Source organism: Anabrus simplex, chromosome 5 (assembly GCF_040414725.1).
Source record: "Anabrus simplex isolate iqAnaSimp1 chromosome 5, ASM4041472v1, whole genome shotgun sequence".
NCBI lineage: Eukaryota > Metazoa > Arthropoda > Insecta > Orthoptera > Tettigoniidae > Anabrus > Anabrus simplex.
The window spans coordinates 92,949,292-92,976,646 of NC_090269.1; the positions used below are offsets into that span (position 1 = coordinate 92,949,292).

A 27,355-nucleotide genomic window follows, 5' to 3' on the forward strand; every position below is an offset into this window, starting at 1 on the left:
AATCGGGAGGCAGGAAACAACGTCGAAAATCGGGAGTCCCACGCCTAAATCGGGAAAGTTGGCAGGTATGCCACTATTAATGCCAAACATCCTCTTTTCGTTATCTAGATTTTCTGACATAACAGACTTGGGCCCTTACAGGTCAACTTTAGAATCCTTAGGCCATGAAGAGATATGTTTAGTGATAATTTCTGTTAATTGTTTATGTATTATACATAGTGTGAACTTTAATATTTTTATTTCATTTTTGCAGTGTAATGCACCCGGTGCAGGGCACAAGCGCAAAAACTTAAAGGAAATAATACTTTAACCCCAGAACCGGCAATGTTAAATTCTGTACTGGCAACCATTTTGTGCGATATTAACCTACCAAGTGGATTCTTATTTTCATCCTATTGTGAACGATGGTCCATGGCACTGCTGCATATCGCTGGAAAGCTAATAAACCACAGATTCAGAGGGCAACGTTAACTTGTTAGTGAGACTTCATATGGAAAAAAAGAATCTGAGACTTGAAAATGGTGTAATTATTATTTCATGAGCAATATAAAAATTCTAACAATGCAAAATACGAGATGAAACACGAAAAAAACAAAATCCAAGATATAAAAAATGGTGACCATATATACAATATATATATACATAATACATGTGAAAGTTTCAAGTCTACGTGATAATATTTACCCATCTTAGGCCTATAAGCTACGCAGGTGCACGAACTTATTATAATAAACTAGTTGATGTACCCGTGCTTCGCTACGGGATTCTACATTGTATACAGAATTCTAGGTTAGGTAGTGTATACGTTGTGAGCAAGACTGTATCAAATTGTATAGCTCTTAACGTTGCCCTAGAAACGTGACGGGGAAATCACCAAACGTCTTTTCTCATATGAACACTGGGTTAGGGAATTTTCATTGTAATGGTAGGCCCGCTTGCCTACCATCAGTCACAATCAGGTTGAGGAATTTCATTATAATGGTAGACACTCACTCTCCACCTGCCTGTTTACATCCTCAGAAAGACTGTCTTAGGGTTTTTCCCAACCGAAATGAACATAGGTCATTACAATGACGTCAGCAGGAATGGCGAGAGTAAAAGCAATGCTTTCATATGAAATACTTGATCAAATGAAAAATCACACATTTTTCCACTTTTAACGAACAGTACTACGCTGCCGATCTAACAGTCCAAAGTTCCAGAGATGGAATGGCCAGGCCGCAGACAGCCATGATCTGAGAACACTCTTTGTCTTTTCTCAGGGGGGGGGGGGAGTCGAATAGTCGAGAGTCCTAGGGTAACTATGCCCTTTTACTAATCTGTTTTCTAGGAGTACCCGATGAGTCGGAAAATGTCAATTCACTACATTGGCGGCGGAAAAGTCTATCTGACTTGGAGGCAAATTTTTCCTCCAAGCCAGAGGAGAAACACCCTCTTCACTGCTAACTTGAAATAAAATGAATGTAGAATTTAATAAAAGTGAATTGGAAAAAGCTTTTCTAAAGAAACAGCTCTTTCAGGTTTGAATTTTGAGTTATTGAGAGAATTGTGGTGCTGTAATTTGGAATAGGCCTAAATTGTATCTGTAAGCCAGGTCATACTACTACTACTACTACTACTACTACGAGCCTCTGCCTGAAGTGTGCACACTGCTCATTCAAAACAGTGCGACAGAGTAGGGAACGAATAGCTGGAATACTATGACGAACCAGTGTGTTACGTACCAACAGTATCAGAAAATGTATGAACCTGAGGAATGGCATGCTAAAAAGAAAGTTATCTAACTCCCCAGCTATTTCCCACCAATATTCAGTCAGGCTGTTATACTCGGTAGGCCTACGCAGCAGTAATCCCATCTATCGGAGTTGAGTGTCAGCATAAGAGACAAAGAACATCACAACAAACAATGGTCAGTGTAATGTTATTGTTGATCAATGTTACGCGCTTTCGATATTGTAGGTCTTCACCGTCTTCACATTTAGTTTTCTTCTGACTCTGAAATACCACTCTTATTATAGTCGGTACGGTAAAACTGAATAAAACATAAATGATCGGAAATTGTGTTCTCTATAACTTTTGTTATGTAGTACTTTTCAATAGGATCAATAAAATCGGTATTTAAAAATTAAATTTTAGGCACCTTCTCCTAAACTACAATTTCATCCAGAGTGAATAAAATTGTTGATAACTCTGACTGTAGTTTCTTATTCCCGGACTCTATATACTGATTTTCATTAAATTCTGTTAACCCATTTTCTCGTGGTTCGGCATTGAAATGGACTTAGCAACAAAAATACAAATTCATGTATATTTGTGTTATCAAAGCCGGTACGGTAACAATCTATGACATAAATGATCGGAAATTTAATTCTGTGTAACATTAGTTATGAAATATTTATCGATAGGACCACTAATAATATAAATATTTGAGAGTAAAAGTTTAGGCCTTCCCCTAAACTGCCATTTCACTCAGCGTGAACAAAATGATATATGGCCTAGATTGTAGCGGCTCATCCCCCGACTTCACATACTGATTTTCATTAAATTCCCTTCAGCCGTTTTCTCGTGACGCGTGTACATACATACATACATACATACATACATACATACAGACAGACAGACAGAAATTACGGAAAAGTAAAAAGTGCATTTCCTTGTTACTGTGGACATAACTGATATAGAAAAACCATTATTTTCTAATTCTGAGCAATGTACAGACAAAACTCTTATTTTATATATATAGATGTTATTACAGCAGCTATGGTTCATATAGTGCAAGATATCTAAAACAAAAATATTAAAGATGGAAATAACAAGAAAAAAAGTGCACTTTTAACTCACCAATACATACAATTACAGCCTCAAAATAAGAGTGGTAGCACAGCGCCATTACACGATGTTTTGGTTCGTATAGCAGCGAGTCGCTCATTTGTTTCCATGGAAACATATACAAGGAGATTGTTTCTAAGATGAAAATGAGTAAGAAGCATCTGTAAACATCTAGGATCACATGACAAGACATGTCACACCATCTGTTAGCTGAATAGTGCTACTAAACGAAGAAATAAAAATGCGTCGAAGAATTGACACTGCCGCTACAGAAACCGCCGATTCATCGACGCTTGCCGGTTCTAGGGTTAAATTTATCTTTCCCAATGCCCCGCTTGTAAACACTCCTCCCCTACATGTGTTGAGTCACGCAATGCACTCTACCGTACCGCTTGTCAACTGCACAGTACATGTACACAGGCGATACCATGCGATCCTCAGTCACACATTCATGTCTGTACTCTATTCGCTATACAGAGTTTGATAATTTCTGCATCATCATCATCTTATGCAGTTTCCAGCTGTTGGTCAGGTCTGCTTGGAACATAAGCCTCTCCATTTCCTCTTGTCTTCCTACCAGTTCTTCCTCTTCATTCTTGCCCAGTCCTTTCCTCTTCGCTACACACACTCTTCCAGTCCTTTTATCCACTTGTCTCTTGGTCTTCCTCTTGGTCATTTTCCTGCTATCTCCATTTCATGCATCGCCCTGGGCATCCTTTCCTCTGCCATTTTCTTCATGTGTCCATACCATCTACATCTGGATGACCCTAACCTGTTCTGCAGTGGCTCTTATTTTACTGTATCTCTAACTTTCCCTTTTCTCGTCTTATCCAATCCCCACAAGTAATCATGCTCATATTGGTCCTATTGACTATATAACTTGACAAAATATATATACAGATTAACCACCTAATCAATACACAATATAATCTAAAAAATTATTTATCTAACATATGTGGACATGCTTTGGCTCTTGGAGCCATCATCAGTACATGACCCCCCCACCAATGGCACTACAGCCCTTGAAAGGCCTTAGCCTACCAAGCAATCGCTGTTCAGCCGGATGGCCTACAGATTACGAGGTGTCCTATGGTCAGCACGACGATTCCTCTCGGCTGTTATTCTTGGCTTTCTAGACCGGGGCCGCTATCTCACCGTCAGATAGCTCCTCAATTTTAATCACGTAGGCTGAGTGGACCTCGAATCAGCCCTCAGGTCCAGGTAAAAATCCCTGGCATGGCCGGGAATCGAACCCGGGGCCTCTGGGTAAGAGGCAGGCACGCTACCCGTACACCACGAGGCCGGCCATCAGCACATGAACACTTGAAAAAAAATTTAATAGCACATAAATAAACCTTTTTTTCTTGCTATTTGATTTACATCACACTGACACAGATAGGTCTTATGGCGACGATGGGACAGGAAAGGTCTAGGAATGTGAAGAAAGTGGCCGTGACCTTAAGGCACAGCCCCAGCATTTGCCTGGTGTGAAAATGTGAAACCATGGAAAACCATCTTCAGGGCTGCCGACAATGGGGTTCGAACCCACTATCTCCCGGATGCGAGCTCACAGCTGCGCGCTCCTAACCGCGTGGCCAACTCGCCCGGTATACACATTTATTAACAAGAAGATAACACATTTGATGCAACTACCTATCAACTACGCATTTTACTTTCTTCTCAACTAGACTATTTGCATGGATGCCCCTGCAGCAGCTCAAGTGTGAAGTTCTCGTCTTTGGTGTATTTAGTCTTAACATTATATATTTAGCCATCTTGTAGTGACTTTACAAACTTTTCATCAAAAGTTCAACAGTTCATCATAGGTGGTTGGCATTGGGTCACAGCGCCACACCCGTTGTTTCACCCTATCCCACACATTTTCGATTGGCGACAAGTCCGGTGATCAGGCAGGCCAGGGCAACTGTCCGACATCCCGTGACAACAAGAAGGCACGTGTTCATGCAGCAACATGTGGTCGCGCATTGTTCTGTTGAAATATGGCAGAAAGAATATGATTACGGGTTGCAGGATGTCATTCACGTAGGTCAAACTGGTCACAGTGCCCTGGACATGCACCAACTGTGATTTGTGGTTGTACCCAATAGCACGCCACACCATAAGGCCTTGAGTTGGCACTGAATGTCTTGTGCGAATGCAGTCAATGTGATGCCTCTCCCCATCGGCGGCGAACCAAAATGTGGCCAGCATTTTCAAACAAACAGAACCTGGATTTGTCCGAAAACACTATCTGCTGCCATTCCTGTCCCCACTGACATCGTTCCATACACCAATGCAGTCTAGCATATTTATGCACATTAGTCAAAGGTAGGTAGAGAAGAGGACGACGCACCGGTAACCCAAACCGTAACAAACGGCGAGGGACCTTAGTGTACGATGTGTTACACCATTCTACTGATGCGCCAGGGCTGAGGATGATGCAGATCTGTCTTGCAATGCCATTCGCATGAGGTCTCGATCTTCTCGGGGGGAGGGGGGGGAGGGGGTGTATGTCTGGGTGGTGCGACCAGATCCAACTCGTCGTGTTCTACGGCCTTCTGTGAACGTCTGTGAGGCATCCTGCATGTCTGCTCAAGTCACATGATCTATTACCTTCAGTTTATAGTGACAAGGAGAGCCACAGGTACATTATACCAGTCGGTGGTGGTGTGCCGAGATATCGATGTGGACCTTGAACCTGAGGACCGACATGGTTTCAACGCTAATCATTTCTTCAGAACATACTAATGCACATGTCCTATGATATGAACTTTCTACCTCTAGTCTTTCAAGGTGTTTTGGTTTTTATGAACACGAGTGTATATTTAGCCATCTTATTATATATGTGTATATTCCCACTAACTACTTTCACAGTTTTCGGAGACTCCAAACAAAACATACTATGTCTTAATCAGTGTGATTAACTTGTTTTTTATTCAGTTGTTTACCGTACGTTTATGAACTACTTATTAATGAGCTCGAGTTTTCTTAATTGTCTCAATAATATCAAATACCATATCTATGAAGGAGGATCATCAAGATATATGTCAAGATATATGGAATTGTATGAAATATCCAAATTTTGTTTACCAATATGTAGATCTCCAAAACTGTCTTAAGGTGAAATTGGATGAATCGTTAAGTTTAATAGTGCATATATATGTGAATATTTGCATATGTTGGAGATTAGAGCATATATTACAAATTTTAGATTTATTGTACATATTTTGACATCTTTTACGAGCAGTCTTCTACAAAATGTAAAGTACTTAATGGCCGTGAACTCTTTTGGCAATGAAGTGGTTCAAAGGGAACTGGCATTTATCAAGACACGCTTCCAAATCATACTAGAGTCAATCAAGAAGTTAGAAATATGTGGGTTGCATCTTGGAGATTTGTTGGGCAGTATGGAGAATGTGAAGCATGAACCGGAAGGTATCCTAGGAAACTTCGGATATGTCCTTAAAACGAAATCTGAGCTACGACATCATGGTAGCTGAAAACAAATATTTGGCTGGTACTGTGGATCTACCAGAATGTTTAACACCCACACTCACTCCCCAATTCAAGTACTATCTTGTCACATCCACAGTTGTAGGGAGATCATTCTCCGCTTTGAAGCTAGTTTCAAACAGACAAACACCACCGATTTATACAAAAAAAGAAGAAGAAGAAGAAGAAGAAGAAGAAGAAGAAGAAGAAGAAGACTGTTGCAATGTACTGCAAAGCAAGTTACGGATGGGGAAAGTAGGGTGTGCAGGTAAAATGAAACAAGAATGTGTTACGTGTGGTTCTTCAAGCTTTCCCCACGGTTTTCTCACAACCTTACTAACTGATTTATTATGTGTATTAATTACCTCAGTGTGTCTTATCTACGAGACGTGTACATGTTGTTTTAACAGTGATACATCTATCAAACTAAGCACGGATTGTCTGTACTTGCCAAACAGCCGCAGCTGTAAGAAGTGTGATTTTTTTGTTTTTAATTCTTTACCGTATTTACTCGTGTATTAGACCCCCCTGGCTTTTTTAAACAAAGAAATTGGAAAAAATCTTGCATACAAAGACCCGCCCCCAACATAATTCGTCAAAGAACAACAACAATTCTGCTTCGAAGCAGGTACAAGCCTTCTGCAGCTCCGATGACATCACAAAAACTTGTGAATAGTTTTTTCCGTACGACCTGTGCAATGCAAACACGCGTCAAAGTCATGCGGTGAATCTGTGTTTCGTAGTTACGAAATGTGCGCCTCCATAGCATAGGCCTACTGCAGCTCGGATGACATCGTATAAATAGGTAAATAGTTTTGTGTCCAACCCATGCAATGCAAGCACGCATCGGTCATGCTATAATGTCAATTTTTTGTAGTTAAGAATGTCTGCCAAAGTGAAGGTCAGCACACTGCCGTTCTCGGGGGCCTGAGCTGGATCCCCGGTACAGTACTGCCAGAGATTTAAGAATGACAGGAGGGTTGATATGTGGTAAAAATGTTAATGCAGCTCCCCTCCATTGGGGGAGTGCCTAAAAAGAGCTATACCACCTCGGGATGAGGAAAGGAATTTACTTTAGTTAAGCAATATCCACAGTTGTTGCTATTAATATAGCAGGAGAGATCATTAAAAAAGTGGTCGTTTAATATCTCATAACAAGGGCCAATATACGTAACTTTTGGAGAGAAGCAGGTTTAAAATATGATAGAAACAATCCATTCATAATTATTGTTTTACTCGGCAACGTACCTAACACAATAATAATAATAATAATAATAATAATAATAATAATAATAATAATAATAATAATAATAATAATAATGATTTTACATTCTCACTAACTACTTTCATGATATTCGGAGATGCCAAACAAAACATACCATGCGTTAATTTAAAAAAAATGGAGTCAACAAACGTACAAAATTAAACATTATGACAATAAAACGCATTACCGCCACACCTGTAGATATCCATTAATGCAGCAAGCTTTCCTGCTTTTTAAATTTTTTAGTTTATTCCATTGTAGAACTTCTGGCACTGTGTGGGCACTTGATAGCATACATAAACTACGCAATGCAGTCTCTCTTATCTCAATTACAGCGGTTTAGGTAAATCCTATTGTGATAAATGTAGAGAACAAGCACAAAATATATTTAAAAATAAAATTCTGGCTTTTAACAGCCGCATTTATCTAAAGAATGCTTCCAGTCACTATGTATTATATTCGGAAGTATAACTCGTAACATACGCTAGTTATCAGCTGGTGTGTTGGCACGCTTTCTGCAGCATGGCTTTTGCTACACATACCCCAACTGGGAATAACAGACATCATCTCTAGAAACCATTTGCGAACAGTCCGACTCGTTGGCTGAATGAACAGCGTACTGGCCTTCGGTTGAGAGGGTCCCGGGTTCGATTCCCGGCCGGGTCGGGGATTTTAACCTTAATTGGTTAATTCCAATGGCTCGGGGGCTGGTTGTGTGTGGTGAATTCAACATTAGAAATCAACCTAGGTAGGGCCCTCATCTTCACAGACATGCAGGTCGCCTAATAGGCTGTCTACTAGAAAAAGACCTGCACCATGCCTCTCCGGAGGCCATACGCCATTATTATTATTATTATTATTATGTGCGAACAGATTTTCACCTTTTGGACTCTAAATCGGGACCAAAACTATTTTTAAAAGTTTCAAAAAGACGGGATCTTGAAGCTCTCAATGGCAGTGCATGGCTGACTAGATGGCAGTGAAGATGTCATTTGGTATGGCGATACACTGAGCAAGGAAGTTGGCGGCACGAGACGATGATAATTCAAATGAAAACAGTGATCAGGTTTACCGTGTGATAGGTCTATTGCTCAATTGAGAGACAAATGCCTGGCCATTAAGTTCTTTTGATTAATATGGCATAATACGATAAAAAAACCTTACCCCTTTTCTCTTTGGGAAGTGAGACGAATCTTCGTAGCAAGTATTTATGAACGGATACCTTCCTGACTTCAACCTCATCAAAGGAGTTAATGAGAAGAAATGAATGACGTGATAAAAGAGTAACTAAATCTGACTACCATATTTACTTGAAATGTAGGCCTAAAAGTCATGTGTTTACTATTTACTGTCTTTTAAAATTTAGAAATACTGCCTTCCAATTAAAGTAGCCAGTAAAACTCAGATTACATTCATAAGTTTGTTAAGTGTAGAATGTTTACATGTAAAATTTATAACTCTTTATAGCCTAGAAGTCATGTGTTCACTGCACAAAATTTGATGTTATCGCATATTGGATCCCCCTTTACTTTTTTGGCTGTCAAAGTGGGGAAAAAAGGGGGGTTCTAATACGCGAGTAATTGCAGTATTTATGACAATGATTTTATGTTTTGATGTGGGTAAATCGCGTGAGTCTAGTAAAGGAACGTTACAACTGCACTTCATACAAGTGTTCAATAGGATGAAAATAAGTGCACACCTAAATAGATATTTCGCCACCTTTTGCAGCATAGCTGCATGCTTATAATGGTGATTTACATAGCATATAAATTTGATGTTTAGTCATTACTACATTCTTGATTTCTTTTCAGATATGTTTATTTATGTGCTATTAATCTCTTTTTTTTTTAAGTGACCATCTGCTGATGATGGCTCCAAGAGCCAAAACATGTCCACGTATGTTAGATAAATTATCTTTTTAAATCATACTGTGTATGGATTAGGTGGATAATCTATATGAATTGTTTTCTCAAGTTACCCATTCTCATCACTCCTATCCTGCTTCTACGAAATTTCATTTCACTTGCCTGTATCCTAGTCACGGCTCTCTGCCTCATAATCCAAGTTTCTGCTGCATACATCAGAATAGGTACATAGTACACTCTGTATATCACTTTTGCTTCTCTGAGGGTCACCTTGCTGCAAACCAGGCTCCTGACACTTTCCAGAAATGCTCCTGCTTGTCTTCCACCCTCAATTATTTCCATATCATTTCTTCCACTTTTGTCTATGATACTTCCCAGGTACTTGAAACTCTCTACCTTCCTAAGCTGTTCCCCTTCAAGCATTTTCCCTCTCATAGGTCTCTCTTCATTTTAGTTGTGATCATCATCTCACTCCTTTCGACATTAAATTTCATCACAGAGAGTTACAATATTGAAAATCTTCCACCTTTTTGAAACTTTTTATTTGCCTGTTAGCAAATTTTTATTTGTAAACAGTACATGTTTCGTTCTCACTTGGGAACATCTTCAGCTGTTATTAAAGCTTAGGTAAATCGCTAAGTTTTAAAACACGTTATTTGCAAGTACATTGATTCTCTTAAAAACTACTAGAATACCAATTAAATTAAACGATATTAAAACAATGTGAGGGTTAACGTGTTAATGAAATGAGAATGGATGATTACATAATTGGTCAGCTTAAAAACTTTATCTATTCACTGGAATAGTTAATAATAATGTTATTTGCTTTACGTCCCACTAACTACTTTTTAAGGTCTTCGGAGACGCCGAGGTGCCCGAATTTAGCTTCGCAGGAGTTCTTTTACGTGCCAGTAAATCTACCGACACGGGGCTGTCATATTTGAGCACCTTCAAATACCACCGGACTGAGCCAGGATCGAACCTGCCAAGTTGGGGTTAGAAGGCCAGCGCCTTAACCGTCTGAGCCACTCAGCCCGGCACTGGAATAGTTGTTAAAAGTTTCACTTTGTTACATTAACTGGAAGACAGACAGACATTTTTAATGTAACAAAGTGAAACTTTTAACAACTATTCCAGTGAATAGATAAAGTTTTTAAGCTGACCAATTATGTGATCATCCATTCTCATTTCATTAACATATTAACCCCCACATTGTTTTAATATCATTTAATTTAATTGGTATTCTAGTAGTTTTTAAGAGAATCACTGTACTTGCAAATAACGTGTTTAAAAACTTAGCGATTTACCTAAGCTTTAATAACAGCTGAAGATGTTTCCAAGTGAGAACGAAACATGTACCGTTTACAAATAAAAATTTGCTAAAAGGCAAATAAAAAGTATCAAAAAGGTGGAAGGTTTTCAATATTGTAACTCTCTGTGATTAGATTTTGATACGGAAAATGAAGCCAATTACTTGCAATTAAATTTCATTCCATATTGTTCCACCTACAGCCTCCGTGACTGAGGTGGCAGCGCGTCGGCCTCTCACCGCTGGATACCGTGGTTCAAATCCCCGTCATTCCATGTGAGATTTGTGCTGGACAAAGCGGAGGCAAGGCAGGTTTTCCTCTGGGTACTCCAGTTTTCCTGCCATCTTTCATTCCAGCAACACTCTATTAACATTTCATTTCATTTCATTTCATCTGTCAGTTATTTATCATTGCCCCAGAGAAGTGTGAGAGGCTTCGGCAGCCGGCACATTTCCTATCCTCGCCGCTAGATGGGGGCTTCATTCATACCATTCCTGACCCGGTCGAATGACTGGAAACAGGCTGTGGATTTTCATTGTTCCACCTCACCTTTTCATGTATACAACTGTTCCTGGATAGCTTCTTCTCTCCTCGGATCAACAAGTCATCTGCATATATCATCACTTTCATTTTTCCTTCCCCAATTTTCCTTGCCACTTTTGTCATTAACTAGTCCATTACTACAATGAAGAGCAAAGGTGACGGAATGCTTCCTTGCCTTAATCCACTTTTTTTCTCAAACCAGACTGTTCTCTCTCCTTCCCTTTCACACAACTGACACTTCCATGGTACATCTTCCTCGCTCTATCTGTTGTCTGCTTCTAGACACCTTTTTTCTAGGCTTCCCATACCTTGTTTCTGCACACACAATCATATGCTTTCTAAAAGTCCAAGAAGGGCATCAGATCTTTATCCCACTCACAGTGATGCTCTTGCAGTTGCCTTACTGTGAATATCAGGTCTACTGTTGACCTTCCTGATCTGAAGCCATACTGCCCTTCTCTTAGCCTTTCTTGCAAGTTATTTTTGATTCTATGCTCCAGAATCTTTTCGGACACCTTTGCAGAGTGACATATCAATGTGACTCCCCTACAGATCTTAAAATGTTCCTATTCCCCTTCTTGAAAATGGTTATGATTATCCCCTTCTTCCCAAATTCAGGGGCCTTCCTCTCCTTCCATACTACTTTCAACACACGAGAAAGCCACTGTTTCCCTACCTCTTCACCATCTCAATACTCACTTCATCTATACCTTTCATCTCGCCCAGTGCTACCTCCACTTCTCCCCATGTTAAGTTTTTACCCATTTACAAGTTTCTTTCTTCCTCCATGCTTATACTTTTTTTCCCTTCAATGCATCCTTCTTGGTTTAATAAATCTTCAAAATACTCCTTCCCCATTCCTTTGAGTTTCTCTTTTTCCTGCACTTCATTTCCATTTTTATCATCATTGTAACGTACTCTCGCACGTGTTTCCTTTTACTCTTGACCATTCCATACGGTACTTTTTTATTTCCTTTACTATCTTCTTCCATTGTGTCTGTCCACTTTTCCATCCATTTTTTCTTCTCTGTTACAACCTTTTTAGCTCCCTCCTTTTTTTTGGTCTTATACATTCTTATCTCCATTGTCCTCTGTTGAAACCATACTCCAAAAGCTTCATTTTTATCCCCAGCAGCCACTTTGACTGTTTTTCCACCATGGGGTCTCCTTGCATCTTTTCCTGGTACTATTTCTCCCACAGACTTCCTTTCCAGCTTTTACTGATGTCCTCTTGAACCTTTCCCATTCCTCTTCTCCTCCTTTTGTATCATTTGTTGGTAAGTTCAATCTTCTTTTTTTCCTGGTAATACTTATTGGTTTTCTTCTGCTTTAGTGTCCATATTTTGATACGTTTTTCTTGATTCTCTGTCCACCTCCTTTCCTTCATTGTCTTCAGTTTAATTACCAGCAGTCTGTGGTCACTATCCAGGGCCTCTGATGGTATTACCCTTACATTTCTGTGTACCCCATGCATTTTCCTTGGGAATCTTGAATGCTCAAGTTAACACTCTACAGTGTTAACGCTCTGTTGCGAATTCAGTTCACTAGTCTCAGGACATAAGAGATATGAACCAGTAATCCCTGGCGATTAACCAAACGGTTTAGGGAAATAAAAAAATGGATGACTGATCCTCTCTTACATTATTATGTTTATTATGCTCATAAAATTTCTACAACTTATTTACAGACACCCTGTATATAAAATCCTCTTTGTCCGTGTACAGTTTCAGTAATGGAAAAAAGATAAAACTGCAAAGGGCCACAAAGAGCCAAGAAGCAAGCACACCATGACAAGCTGCTGACAGGATACCACTGCTACTCCAGTTCCGCGAGCTGACTAAATGGAAATAAAAGTTTTCTGTAAACCTAACAAACAAAAGACTCCGACAACACTGTTAATGACTTTGTTCGCTTCTTAGCTTCAGTGCCTCACATTCTTCCCAGGCTGAGACATCCCACCCAGAAATGTTATGCACTGAGCAGAAAAGACTAAATTAACTCCATTCAGTGTGCATATAGGAGCTCCTTGAAGCCTGAAAGGTCATTAAAAAGGAGCAGAGAGAAGAGAAGAAGTAAGTACATGTAGTAATTAACTCGGTTTTACTATTACAGTGAGCAGCGGAAAGCCATATGCAACGTTTTTACAAATGAACAACCAATTTCCATGCTGGAAGAAGTAGAATTACACATGTAGTTTTCGACATATTTTCTAGCCCATACAACAACAACAGACAGGAGTACCCTCAAAAGGGCACTGAGAGTGAACTTGTTGAGACTGGCGACTTATGTAATCTGGTCATTTCTAAAGAAGACATTGTTCAGGCAACACAGAAAATCGGGACACTGCATGTTGTCTTGACCATGTAATCCTGAGCTATTAAAAAAAAGCACGATTTCAGACATAATGGCAATTATCGCCACTAGACAACAGGGAGGAAAACATAGACCTTCAAAAAAGCCTGTACAATTCCAGTTTATAGAGGTGGCGATGTAAACAATCCCAGTAACTGGCACCCAATTACTATATGCTCAGTTATTAGACGAGTAATCGAGAAAGTCCTTCATAAACAGCCGTAGAACTACGTTGTACAAAATACGACTCCGAGTAGAGTATCGTGGATGAACTAGTAAGGTTAACTCTGAATAATGGTATTTCACGAATGCTTAGAGTGAATACAGAGTAACAGAACATGGCTAATCAATTAACTCTTTCCCGCGGGTTACGTAGTAAAGCGTACTTGACTCTCAAACCGACTTCCTCTGCCATCTGTCTGCTAAACATACAACTTTTTGGAACCAGTGAATTCCCTACGCTTCCTAGATACAACTGGCATGCACAGAATCCTAAAATAAAGTGTTCTTTTATACGTTTTCTTAGATAGAACAGACAGCTGACAGAATGTAAACACATTACAGCAACATGGCTGCTCACAACCAGTTGAGTGCGGAGAATATTTGTTGCATATTAGATCAATATGTCGAGAAATGCAATGGTAGTGAGTTTGAAGTTGTAGGTATGATAATAAAAATGGTATGGAAAGCAGTTGGGACAGGATATGAATCTGAGGGAAATCGAAATACGGCACAGGACAGGAAATGTTCATTCAGGTACAGTCTCCTTTTAAAATATTAGGCCTACTTGTACAAAACATAATTATCAGTTTTAATTCTCCAGTTAATTCTGTTTCAGACTGTGAGCCTCTACTTAATTACACAGTATGCCAACTAATGTCAATTTATCTTCCTATCCCATTCAGTGAAAAACTGTTTACAATTTGTATGTCTGAGAGGAAGTATGATTTGCTATCTAAATATCTTCATCTGACTGATTGCGAAAATGCAATAAATTGGGAGATTCAGGGTGAATTCCTACGTTCTCTGCATTACCAAGAAAATAAGAGCCCCATCTAGTCCAGCAATTCAGACTGACGTCAAGAACAAGCAATTTAACATTATGCACCATATTCGTGTTTTAGAGTATCATTCTGAATGGGTTGGGGGAGGGAGTTCCTGCGTGTAATTAAGTGATCTCACTGTATCATTTTAGAACAACTATAGTGCATTTTCCATTGTTAAAAAATTTGAAAGCAATATCTTAAGTAGTTTTTACAGAATAAATTATTTAGTGAAGGTACTCCACAATATACCTGACAAGCAAATTAATACTCTAGGTTTCACTAGACAGTGAGTCAAAGATAGTCCGTGGGAAGGGTTAAGGAAGGTTCATTGTTTTACCATAACCTCACTTGCGAGGAATTTAATATCAAATTTCTAGGTGTTTCTTTATAGCAGTGTGCTATGAGTTGTTACTACTTTCCTCACCGAGTTGTGCCTTAAAACAGTATCCGTTATTCCTTATCTCGTAGGAACACACTGATGACGAAGAGGATGAATACCAATATATCGGCTCAGCAATGGTGCACAATAAGCCATTTAGGATAACTGGATATGTAGATTATGTTGTTTACAACTACAATTAAATTGAATTTAAACAACATTTCAGATTTCCATGATCAGCATTCAAACATCTTCTGAGTCATTGACTGTAAACTTTCTAAATCCAAAATTGGGGAATGAGGAAGAACATTGCAAGACCCACGAAAGCAACTTCTGGCTGTAATTTGGCTCTTAGCAACGCCCGATTCATACAGATCTGTTTCATGTGAGCTATAAATGCATTGTGCAGTACCAGGAGTACACCCTCCCCGACTATTTAAACTGCGCGCCTTCTCTACGGCCATCTATGCCAAATGACTTGAACTTGTAAACGATTTGTTAGCACACTCTTATGACTAGAAACAAAATAATTAACAAGAAAATATCTATTTAGGGAGTTGGGAAACCTTTTTTGTAGATTTTTTAAAATGTACTGAAGCTGTCAACACCTCAGCTGGTTCCTCGGCTATTGTAATCTACCTATCAGATGCTTGTAAATATGTTCCCTAGCTAATAAACCCCGGGGGTGTGTAGGGGAATTCAGCCCATAAGAAGTGTAAATCTGGAACCTTCCCCAAGGAAATTATAAAAGCAGGGCACTTTGGGGCCGTCTTGTCTGAATTGCTCCAGTGCTTGGGAGTGCGACTTGACAGATGCCTAGGGAGGGAGGGGCGCTGCCTGCTTAAGGAACTTCCAGCAATGTAAGGTAATAGCAGAATTTACTTAAACATGTGATAGCACCTGCGGGTAGTTAGAGGAGAGGATTTCAGCCATTTTCTTTTAACGTAATTTTGAAATCTGGTGATTTACATGTAAAATTTTCGGTGAAGTCTGAGGACACTAATTCTATTCCCTACTGGAAAATATGTAATGTAAGGGAAGAAGAGTGGTGACCCTCTGCCCTCTCCCATTCAACCTTTCAATTGGGTGACAAGTTTTCAACCTCTACATTTTGGAAATCTTGTCTCAGCTTTAAATGTTCCTCCTTCAGTCATCTTTTTTAGTATAGGATTAGCCACTGTATCATTGGGCCTTAAGCCCACTTAGGTTTCCATAAATATCTAGGAGTGCTGGTATTTCACCTCCTGGACTTTTGTTTATGGCCTCTGTTATGTGCAACCTTTTCCTTTTACTCTCTCTCTCTCTTTTTTTTTTTTTTTTTCTATTTCGCTTTACGTCGCACTGACACAGATATATCTTATGGCGACGATGGAATAGGAAAGGTCTAGGAATGAGAAGGAAGCAGCCGTGGCCTCAATTAAGGTACAGCCTCGTGTGAAAATGGGAAACCACGGAAAACCATCTTCAGGGCTGCCGACAGTGGGGCTCGAACCCACTATCTCCCAATTACTGGATACTGGCCGCACTTAAGCGACTGCAGCTATCGAGCTTGGTCCTTTTACTCTTAAGGCCACGTGGTATGGGTAATTATGCCCCTGTGTATTCTGTACTATTGGTAAGTTAATTGTTTCTTTGTTTTAATTCCCTTTGGGAACAGTGACTACTATTATTGTTGAATAAGGGATAAATCCCACCATGGGGCAACCGTGTATGTAAACCTTGAAGTGGGGTCACCCGATGGATTGCCTAGTGTAATTTTAAGTATGGCATAAAAAACTGATTGCCTCTTTGAGGCTAGACTCTGGTATTTTGGGATCAGAGTCCTGTGAAACGTACCTACTCAGAGCAAATCTTGCTCCTTCAAAATATTCTAGTGATTTAACGACTAGGTAATTATCTCAAGTTTTGAACCTGATTTCAGGACTTATAAGTCCAAGATATTATTAGAGCTGACGAGCTCATTATTAAACTTTTCAATTGTTCTGTTATCCTATTTAATTTTCTCTCTCTCAATTTTAAAAAAGGAAATAAATAAAATTTCCTAATTTTGTTATGTTAAAGGTTGTTTTTAAGTATTCCCTTGTCCAGTCATTCAACTCAGGCGCTCCCTATTCCTCTGTGAACCACGGACACTCCATAACAGCAATGATACAAGGAATTCGGAAATATCGTAACTTCCATCAATCTCAAAGTTTTCCACAGTTGTCGGTGAATTTTGGTTTAAGTAATTAGCATTTATTGTCAAGTAAACTGGATTATGTTGAGAACACCAAGGGGCTAATATTTTAAACAATTAATAGCTAAACTGCCATCCCATTCAGCAACCTGTGACGTTGCGAACTAAACCAAAATTCAGCACTATGATGTACAAAAATCAAGTTATCTTCTGACGGTGCCTGTACCTAAAGGACTCTCTTTCTTTCTTCTTTTCTTGCCGCTTTTTCCCACACCCATGGGGTCGCGGGTGCGAACCGCGTCGCACATGTGGATTCGGCCTTGTTTTACGACCGTATGCCCTTCCTGGTGCCAATGCTATAGGGAGAGAATTAAGCACTATTGAGTGTTTCTGTGGTGGTTAGTAGTGTGATATGTTGTCTGAATATGAGGAGAGTGTTGGGACAGACACATACACCCAGTTTCCGAGCCAAAAGAATTAATCAGAAGCGATTCAAATCCCTGACCTGGCCAGGAATCGAACCCGGGACCCTCTGAACCGAAGGCCAGCACGCTGACCATTCATCCAAGAAGTCGAACTGTACCTAAACGACTATTACCACACAAAAATTACCTTGCATAAACAGTACAGTATATATTTTATAGCTTAGGTTGGATGGCTTCCTTGTAAGTAACATTTGGCATTTTGCCTCAGAAGAGGAAAAGAGCCTGGTGCCAAGCATACATTGGAGAAATTCATACTAACCGTTGCAACGCTTGACTGTGTTGTTACAAGAGTATTAACTGCAGCTGCCACACGGCCCACCGATGTCACCACGGGCATTCGGAGTTGTCCAGGCCTTTGCTGGGTAGACACAGTCGCCAAAGCTGTACTGGGACGCAGAATAGGGGCAGAACTCGTTGGAACACCTGAAAAGCAAGTAATACAAGAAATTTTACAATAATTTCTTAACACTGATGAAATCACACAAACAAACAAAATAAATAATAGTCTTAACCCTTTCAGGTCTACATCTTAAAACTGGAAAATAGCAGTTTAATTTTCTTTAATGATAATGGTTTTACACCCCACCAACTACTTCAACAGTTTTTGGAGATGCAGAGGTGCTGTAAACTTCTCCCACAAGAGTTCTGTTACATGTCTGTACATCTACAGACACTAGGCTGATGTATTTGAGCACCTTCAAAAATAACCTGACTGAGCTGGCATCAAACCTGCCAACTTCAGCTCAGAAAGCCAGCATTCTACCATCTGAGATATTAAGTCAGACTATTAGTAGTTTAATTCCTTCTTCATCATCATCTCCATCTCCAGTTTCCCAGTTGTGCTGTACAAGCGCATTCAGGTCTCCCATAATTGTGATGTCTTCGTTTATCTTCCTAAAAGCTGAGCAACAGGTATTTTGATGCCAGCCTCCTTCCTGTTTGCTTCATTTCTAATCTGGTCTTTCCTGGTCTTTTGGTCCATTGTTCTGATGAATTTCAATTCTGATGACTAGATTTTACTATTAGCCTTGATGTGTAGGGTTCATGTTTCGAGTCCATAGGTGAGAATTGGGAAGATACAAAGGAATAAGATCAGAAGCATAGAAATCACGGAGAGAATTGGATTCCCTAAACTGCAAGGTAACACAGAGACCAGTAAGCTGGAATAGTATGGACATATGATGAAAATGGAAGAAGATGATTATTTTAAAAAAATAACAGGAAGAAGACAACAGGGAAGGCCCAGAAATGGGTGGAAGGACATGGGAAAGGAGAGTATAGAGAAGAGAGGAATAAAAGTAGAAGAAATATTGGTGGAAGGAATGGAGTGCTGAAGAGAGAGTCAACTGTGGAGGTTCTTGATTCACAACTGACGCAGAAGACTGAAAACAGGAAATGATGGTGAGATCTGGAAGGAAGTACGAATGAAACATGGTCAATTTGGCTTTTTGGGGTATTTCATCTTCCCACAATACATTTCTCACTTGAAAACAAAACCAAGAAGCTTGTTTTATTGTGTTATCTTTTGAAAAGATACTTCCACGGTATTTGAGATTCGAAACAGATTGTAAATGAGTTCAATCCAACATTTTTCTTGCTTTGATGATGATAATGCTTGTTGTTTAAAGAGGCCAAACATTTATCTCACCGGCCCCTAAATCCTTGCTTTATCCGTCCCAATTTGGGCAATTGGATCTCCCATAATTGCGATGATGTCTTTGTTTATTTGGTCCACTAGATCTACAAGGAAGTGATCCTTTTCATCTGCAGGACAGCCTGCCTGAGGGGCATATACTTGGAGAAAGGTATGGAATACCTGGCCAACACGTAATTTCATTTTTATGATTCTGTCACTCACATAATTGATGACTGTCTGCACATCAACATCTTTGTGGAGAACGAAGGCAACTCCATTTTTGGCTTCATTAGTGTTCCCACTCCAGTACAATATATAACCATTTCATAAGGTTTCTTCCCTGAACCTTTCCATTTCGTCTCTCTCAACCCTAAAATTCCGAGTATGCGTCTGTCCATTAGGTCTACAATTTCTTTGCATTTAGCATCCAAATGGCAAATTTAAGGGACAATTTGGTTTTCTTCACTATAGTTCACGAGAAATCTAACCTGGCGAACAAAAAAAAAGTAGATCACTTTAATTTAAGAACAAAAATGCATTTATATCTCTTAAGCCTTTACTTTTTCTTAATTCCTACAATATATTATTATAAAATAAATATAACCACTGTTTTGAATGCTTCATGCTTATTACTGAAGTTCCTTTCTAGGAGTTTTTCCAAAAAGTTCTTAGACGCTGTAATTTATGAAAATGCCATTACCTTAAATTAACATTGCATTACACTGAGCAAACTTTTGAACGTACCACTGAAAGTTTTCTTGATGGCACTTTACACTTATCTTGCCATAGTACTGGGTGTTACCACCTCTGGCAATGATTACAGCCTCCATCCTTCATGGCATGCTAGCCAGAAGGTCCTGGATCATTTCCTGGGGGATGAGAATCCACTCCTCCAGTAGTACTGCCCGCATTTCACTGAGGTTGTCAAAGATGCGACACCAGGGTTCGTTTCCTGACGTTGCACAAATATTCCGTCAGGCAGCAAGCAAAACTGGGGCATGCATTATCATGCATCAGGATGAAATTTTCACCAACTAAGATAGCATAGGTGATTACATGCTCTGCTAACACCTATATGATGTTATGGTGTGCATTCAGAGCACCTCCAACGTTGAAAAGAATTTCCATCTGGGCCTCAAAGTTGATACCGGTCCATGCCATGATGGAGCCACCCCCAAATGGTTACCTCTTGAAGAAGATGCAAAGTGAATATTACTCCCTGCGCCTTCTTCACACTCTCTCTCTACCATTAGGTGACTGGAAGCATAATTGCTAGTGGCTTTACGTCGCACCGACACAGATAGGTCTTATGGCGGCGATAGGATAGGAAAGGCCTGGGAGTTGGAAGGAAGCGGCCGTGGCCTTAATTAAGGTACAGCCCCAGCATTTGCTTGGTGTGAAAATGGGAAACCACGGAAAACCACCTTCAGGGCTGCCGACAGTGGGATTCGAACCCACTATCTCCCAGATGCAAGCTCACAGACGCGCGCCTCTAACCGCACGGCCAACTTGCCCGGTGAAGCATAATTGTAACTCATCTGTAACCAGTACCATTGACCACTGCTCCACAGTCCAATTCATGCTGACACACAAACTGTAATGGAACTGTTCTGTGCAGGGGGGTAAGCAATGGATCAGTTGCAGGTCTTCTTGAGGTCAAATTGACTTCTAGGAGTCTTCACCTGACAGTCCTCGCAGTCACGGTGACATTTCCTACTGCCTCGAGGCAATTTCTAGCTTGGCTGGGGTAGGGGTAGTTTGTTGTTCACCCAAGTACTGGATGACCAGAAACTAATCATCCTAGCAGATGTAGACCTCCAACGGCCTAATCCAGGTTGTCTGTGTTAGATACCATGTTCACAAAATCATCTTAGAACACGCTGGATGCTCCATATGATGCACCGATTACATTAGTCCCATAACGAATGCTGCGTCCATCATCCACTAACGCCACTGCTCTTGCAACGCCTTCTGAGTGAAGAGGCATCCTAACTTGTCAAATGTGAAAGAGAAACTGAAGGAAATATTCATTTGTGACAGATATTGTGTCACACACTGATAATCCATCAACAGATTTAGCCCCAGTATCGTATTTACGCGAAAAATTCCCGCTTATTTCTTTAAAAAATATGAGGCACAAAATTGAGGTGCAGGTTTTATTTGCATCAACGTTGGCAACACGCTGCTGGTTCACGTAGTTTTCGATGTTGGGTGTACAGTTAAGCTTTGTGTAATCGCAAATGGAAGAAAACTGCCCCATGTCATATTTAAACGGAAAACAATTCAGACTTTTAATTCAAAACTGCCTTTACATTAAAAAAAAAGTATTTCACAGAGTATTTTAAATTCAAATTTTCTCAGCGTCACGATAGAACACATCTTCCGGAATGTGTAGCGGTTGCTGTCCACACCATCACTTACTTCGGTGTGTCTACAGTGTGTTTCATAGTTGCTAAGTTTGAATGGAATCGTAATTTGTTTGTATTCAGCGTTTTAAGGCAGTGTGTGGAGAAGCAGAATCCGCGAACACTGGTGATGCTGATAGCTGGCGAAAAAGCATGGCTTATAATTATAATTAATTCATACGCATTGAACAATACTGTCAATGCTGATGAAACTGCGTCATCTTTTTTTTTTACATTTTTTTAAAAATGTCGAGCTCAACGGACTTACGTTTTTAAAGGAGATGAGGTCTCTATACTGTGTTGCAATGCAGACGGAAGTGAAAGACTTCCTTTCCTCCTCATACGAAAGTTCGATATGCCACAATGTTTCCGTGCAAGTACAAGGCATCTAAAAATGCCAACAGTACAGTAATCCAAAAGAATAAGGCACTTGCACAGGGGAGCCAGCATAATTTGTCATCGTCTTTGAATATTGTTTTTTTTTCTTTCGTTGCATGTTTTTTTGCCAGTGATTTGTCTAAGTGCTTTATTTGAATAATATACACGCACCTTGTTGGATACACTGCGGAAATAGTCTTTATCCATGACATTTGAAAGGTTCAAACTGTGAATCAAGGTGATTGTATGCATTAGTGGGTCTTATATAGAATACTTTGTGATGAGGCAAATTTCTGAATTAAGAGAGAAATGTCATGGCAGGAAATCGTACAAGGATAGAGTCACAGTCCTGTGTTGCAGTGCAGATGGAAGCGAGAGACTTCTTACTTCCTCCCCTTGTCATAGGAATGTTCGATAAGCCACGATGTCTTAAACGTATTGGGTACTTTCCGTGCAAGTACAAGGCATCTAAAATGCATACAGTACAGAAATCCAATGAACAAAGCACTTGCATAGGGGAGTCAGCATTCATTTCTCCTTGTCTTTGAATCTTTCTTTCATTGCGTGAGGTTATGTTTGCCAGTGAGTTATCCAAGTGTACAAGTGCATTATTTGAATACTGTAAATGCGCCTTGTTGGATACATTTTGGAAACATTGTTTTCCATGGTATTTGAAAGTTTTAAACTGTGAATCAATGTTGCGGTAATGGGTCTTAGAATAATTTGTGATGCGGCAAGAGTTGGCATTTCTGAATTAAGTGCTGGCGGTTAATTCAAAATCACATTTTTGCGTCCCTACGACTTCGAATTACTGAGGTTTTACTGTATCGCAAAACTAACAAACGAGTTTACAGGTGTGTCTGTTTCAAGTGTTTACATTGCACGAAAAGAATTATCCACGACTGGTCGTGTTACTACCAAAGTAAAAAGAGAAATGTTTTAAACGTGGAGTGTGATGAATTTATAATTTAGGAGAAAATTCTAGTGATGCAAGATACAAAGAATCTTCCGATCTACAGTGAATCGAGCCTATTGCAAGTTCAGATTAATGAAATACCTTTCATGTAACAAGGCCTACTTGCTCATTTTCATGGCAAATATATTTTATAGCAGTGATAATGCATTTTTATCATCTCAAATATGTTCAAGCAAAGTAGCTATATCTGCCATGTTCATGTTTGCGTGTAAAGACCATGTGGAACTTGAGGAGTGGTATGAAATGTTTGTTTATCCCTACGTTACTATTTCGATGGAAGGAGTTTTAGTTCATTTCATTCTTTTTTCAAAACGATCCTTTCTAAAATTAGGGTGCGGGAATTATTCAGCGGCGGGGCTTATTTGCGTAAATAGGGTATTGCTAGCCAATGCAATAAAATGAGTGTCTAGCATTTATAAGGAAGTTAGCGCAAGTTGCAATCGCAATTGCACAAAAGTTTTGGTTTACATGTACCTTAGAAATATGCACTCAGTATTTCCCACTGACAATTACACTGCACTTTACAATCATGCGCATGTTCAGTCACCAAGTTCATAAAATGGGTTATTGGTAGCTCTTATCAAAAGATTACGAGGATGAACATGTCCACAGAGTATTAAGTGACGAAAACAGAGTTGCTTATCACAGTAGGAGCACTTCATGAATGCCTGCATTAACCAGTCCTCCCGAGTCACACTGCTTCTGAACATCAAAAAATACGTTCTGGTGGTGTTTTAAACCTCTCTGGTCTGAAGTCGTCATATCCAGCTACAGTCCAGGAGTACCAAACAAAGCCTGCAAAGACTGGAGAACAGAACTGATTGTGCAGAATACACATCAGCAACGACACCGAATGCCTCGACGATGGTGTGAACTAGTAGCCATTAAGGATACTGTGATCTTCAATCCACTTCAGCACTGCCTTGAACTGTCAAAAGAATTGAACATCAAGTGGCTGAATGTAAGGTGTGTACCCAAGAGGGATGGTCTTGACTGAATACACCATGTTTTGAGGTCGGATAGCATCGATATGAGTTCTGTCATGATATGTCCTGAGCGAATCAATAGGAGAACTTCGCTGCATATAGGAAGTAAACATCTTGAAAGAACTGCGTCAGGATTTGTTCCGAGACTAGGCCGGACTTCGAAGCAACTTGAATCAGATTCTGCGGTTTCAGCATGTGTTGCACGACTCGCACTACAAACTGACCTATAGGTTCCTGGTAAATTACCAGCATCTTCGGAAACACGTATCCACTTGCCGACGTAATGGGCTGGACGGTGTAAGAATGATATGATGCATGATCACTGGCACCGAACTTCTAATAGACTTCTCTCGCTTGAAATGCAGTGTTCGCGGTGAGTGAAAATCCATACACACTTTGATCGGTATTATAAATCTGTATATGTTCCATGATGTTCATTAAGAACATCACCTCATTGCAAAACTCGTCACATCTTTCATTCACATCACCATCTGTATTCTAGGTTTTAGTGGTTACACGTTTTGTTATTGTCTGTGAGCCAAGCTTGTGTCTTTGTTTAAACCTTGCAACCAATCCAGAGATAGATCCAGTGAATCGAGTCAGTCCTATTTTTCGGGCCTTTTCCAAACCCCAATGATGAATATCCCAATTGTGAACATTAGCGCCTAGAACAGTTCTTGCCAACCTAAATTTTTCAGCTACATAATCGTCAAGCACGTGAAGTTCTGAGTGCTGGCTTTTCTCCCCTTTCTCTACCATGTGACGTAAATATCGCAGATGATGTATATCTTACACCATACGATATCGTTTATGTACTGTACTAAAGCTTAATCTTTTAGTTTTCTCAGAATCCTGGAATGCAATTATCTCCTTTGCCTTTACAACACCCCACTTCTTCCTCTTCGGTTGTCTTGGCAGATAAGCAGATGATTGGCTTCCATCACTTCTTAACAACTCTTTTTCACTGCCAGGTTCTGGATCATCCATAAATCAGACAAGTCGTCTTCTGCGCATTCATATTCTTCAATATAGTCTATTGTATTTTTGTGATTATATTGCTACTGTGTCATTCAACTATTCCAGAAATAAAACTCAATCGAGTCGGGATGAACATGATTAGTGACAAACCAAGCCTGCCTTGGTGATGCACTTCCTTTATTCCTACTTCTCCTTGATTGTCGTTTTCACTATTAGAGATAACATCAGCCGAATGTGACGTGAAACTTACAGTTTCTCATTGAAGATGGCGCTCTAGCCATCTGTGTTGATACACAGTCTGTCTCTCGCTCTTTGAGTGTTAAGTTGGTCTGCTCATGATACCAACAATGGAGGGATCGAAAATGATGAACAAATTGGAATTTAAAATGTGCTTCTTGATCTACGAATTGCTATTCTTGTAGATTTACTTGTTTCAACGCTCGGCTCTCTGCTGAGGGTCGAGTAATTATTTTGATTGACGTAAATATTTCGCGATTCCAGATGTGCTGCTCCCAGGTATTTCATTTTATTTCATTTCATTTCACGTGCCATAGTTACAAGAATGGTTCTGTGTGATTGTATTTCCGTAGTATTATTACCTGTCCTTGCAGGCTCTTAGTTAATTAATTATGTGTGTGTTTTTAAACCTTTCTTTCATTGTTCGTGTGCACAGGTGCGAGAATGGAGAGTGGTATTTGGCAATCTGTTTGTTTGGGCCTGTGTGTTTGTGGGTTTTGAGACCATGCACTTCTGTTTCCTTATCGTTTTGAATCATGGTTGAGCACTGGTATATTGTGTGATTTGACACTATGGGGTTTAATCCATGTTTGTCCACATGAGACAATTTGGATGTCCTGGGTAGCGGGTGGACGAAAGTTATGATTGCTACGATTATATTTGGATCAGCCTTGCCTGTTTTTGTGGCAGTCCAGCATTGTATCTGTGGTGTTCGAAACAAGCTCGTGAGTCCATGATATCCGTCGCTATCCTGTGCAAAAGTATATGTCGCGTGCCTTGACACACCAGCCTGGTCTGGGTAGATTTTATATTGTCTCTCTCTTCCGGTTCGTATGTGTGTGTGTGTGTGTGCGTGCCTGTGTTGTCTGCCTGTGTACACTTTACAGTATTCTCTGTATCTCGTAATTTTAATTTTTCTTTCTTTTCTGTTTTCGTTTTAGTTGGCCGGTTTGGGCCATGCGTTGGTGTGCTATTTTACATTTCTAGGCCGTAATTTGCTCCATTGTCAGCGATTAGTTTTTGTTTTTGTAACTGTGGCAACATCATCTTGTTCATTTGCTTCTGCTCCTTTGGGAGGCTGTGCTTTGGCATTGTTGTTGTGAAGCGCTAGCATTGAGTGGACGCTCCTTTGGAGCACGGATATGTTAACTGTTGATAACTTATGTGCGCGGTCTGCATTTGTACGACTGCATTATCCCTTTCGTGATTCCATTTTCTGATTCCTTCGATACCGTGTTCCACATCTTTATTTTTCTGAAACGAGTTTGTATTTTTATGTGGTCATACTTAAGTAAATAGTGCGATCGTATGTACTGTCGCCGTGTAACACAAAACTTACTGTCATTGAACGGGAATGCAGTTATCTCCTTTGCCTTTACAACACCCCACTTCTTCCACTTCGGTGGCCTTGGCAGATAAGCAGATGATTGGCTTCCATCACTTCTTAACAACTCTTCTTCACTGCCAGGTTCTGGATCATCCATAATTTTTTCACAATCAGACAAGTCATCTTCTGCGCATTCATATTCTTCAATATAGTCTATTGATGTTCTATTTTTCTGCAGTTATGTAATTTTTAATGCAGCTTCCCATTTTTGCTTTCACTTTAATACTGTGTGTGTTAGTAATAAACCCCATTCTCTTTTGATCCATTCTCTTTTATTCATGGGGGTTACGGGTTCTTGCCTTCCTGTCCTTTTGCACCCCTTTTGTCTACGCACGGGTCCAGCTCCAAACTGTTTTACTTCGTTCCAATCCATCCACGGCAATTTATGAAGAGAGGTAAGTGAGGTAAGTATTTGCGAATACATGTCGTGTATTGTGTTGTGTTATGGTAGCGGGGTGGGGGTAGTAGAAACATAATGAATAAATTATATAAAATGTCAAAGAAATTCAGAAAAACACGAAGTTGAAATGTATAAGATTATAATGGCAGTGGTAAAGACAAAATAAGAATTCAATTTGTTAAGACCAACACTGTAAAAAGACAAAAATGAAAAAGCAATCCAGGGAATGGA

At 39.8% G+C, this 27,355-nt stretch overlaps 1 protein-coding gene across 3 annotated transcripts in view; it reads right to left on the bottom strand.

Annotated features, from left to right (window-relative positions):
- The window catches only part of LOC136873781 (activating transcription factor 7-interacting protein 1), a 457,029-nt gene that overhangs the window by 31,795 nt on the left and 397,879 nt on the right, over positions 1-27,355 (bottom strand). For all 3 annotated transcript variants that reach the window (XM_067147002.2, XM_067147001.2, XM_067147000.2), the window contains one exon: positions 18,001-18,164. In XM_067147002.2, the coding sequence (XP_067003103.2) occupies positions 18,001-18,164 (164 nt within the window). The remainder of the gene's footprint in view (positions 1-18,000; positions 18,165-27,355) is intronic.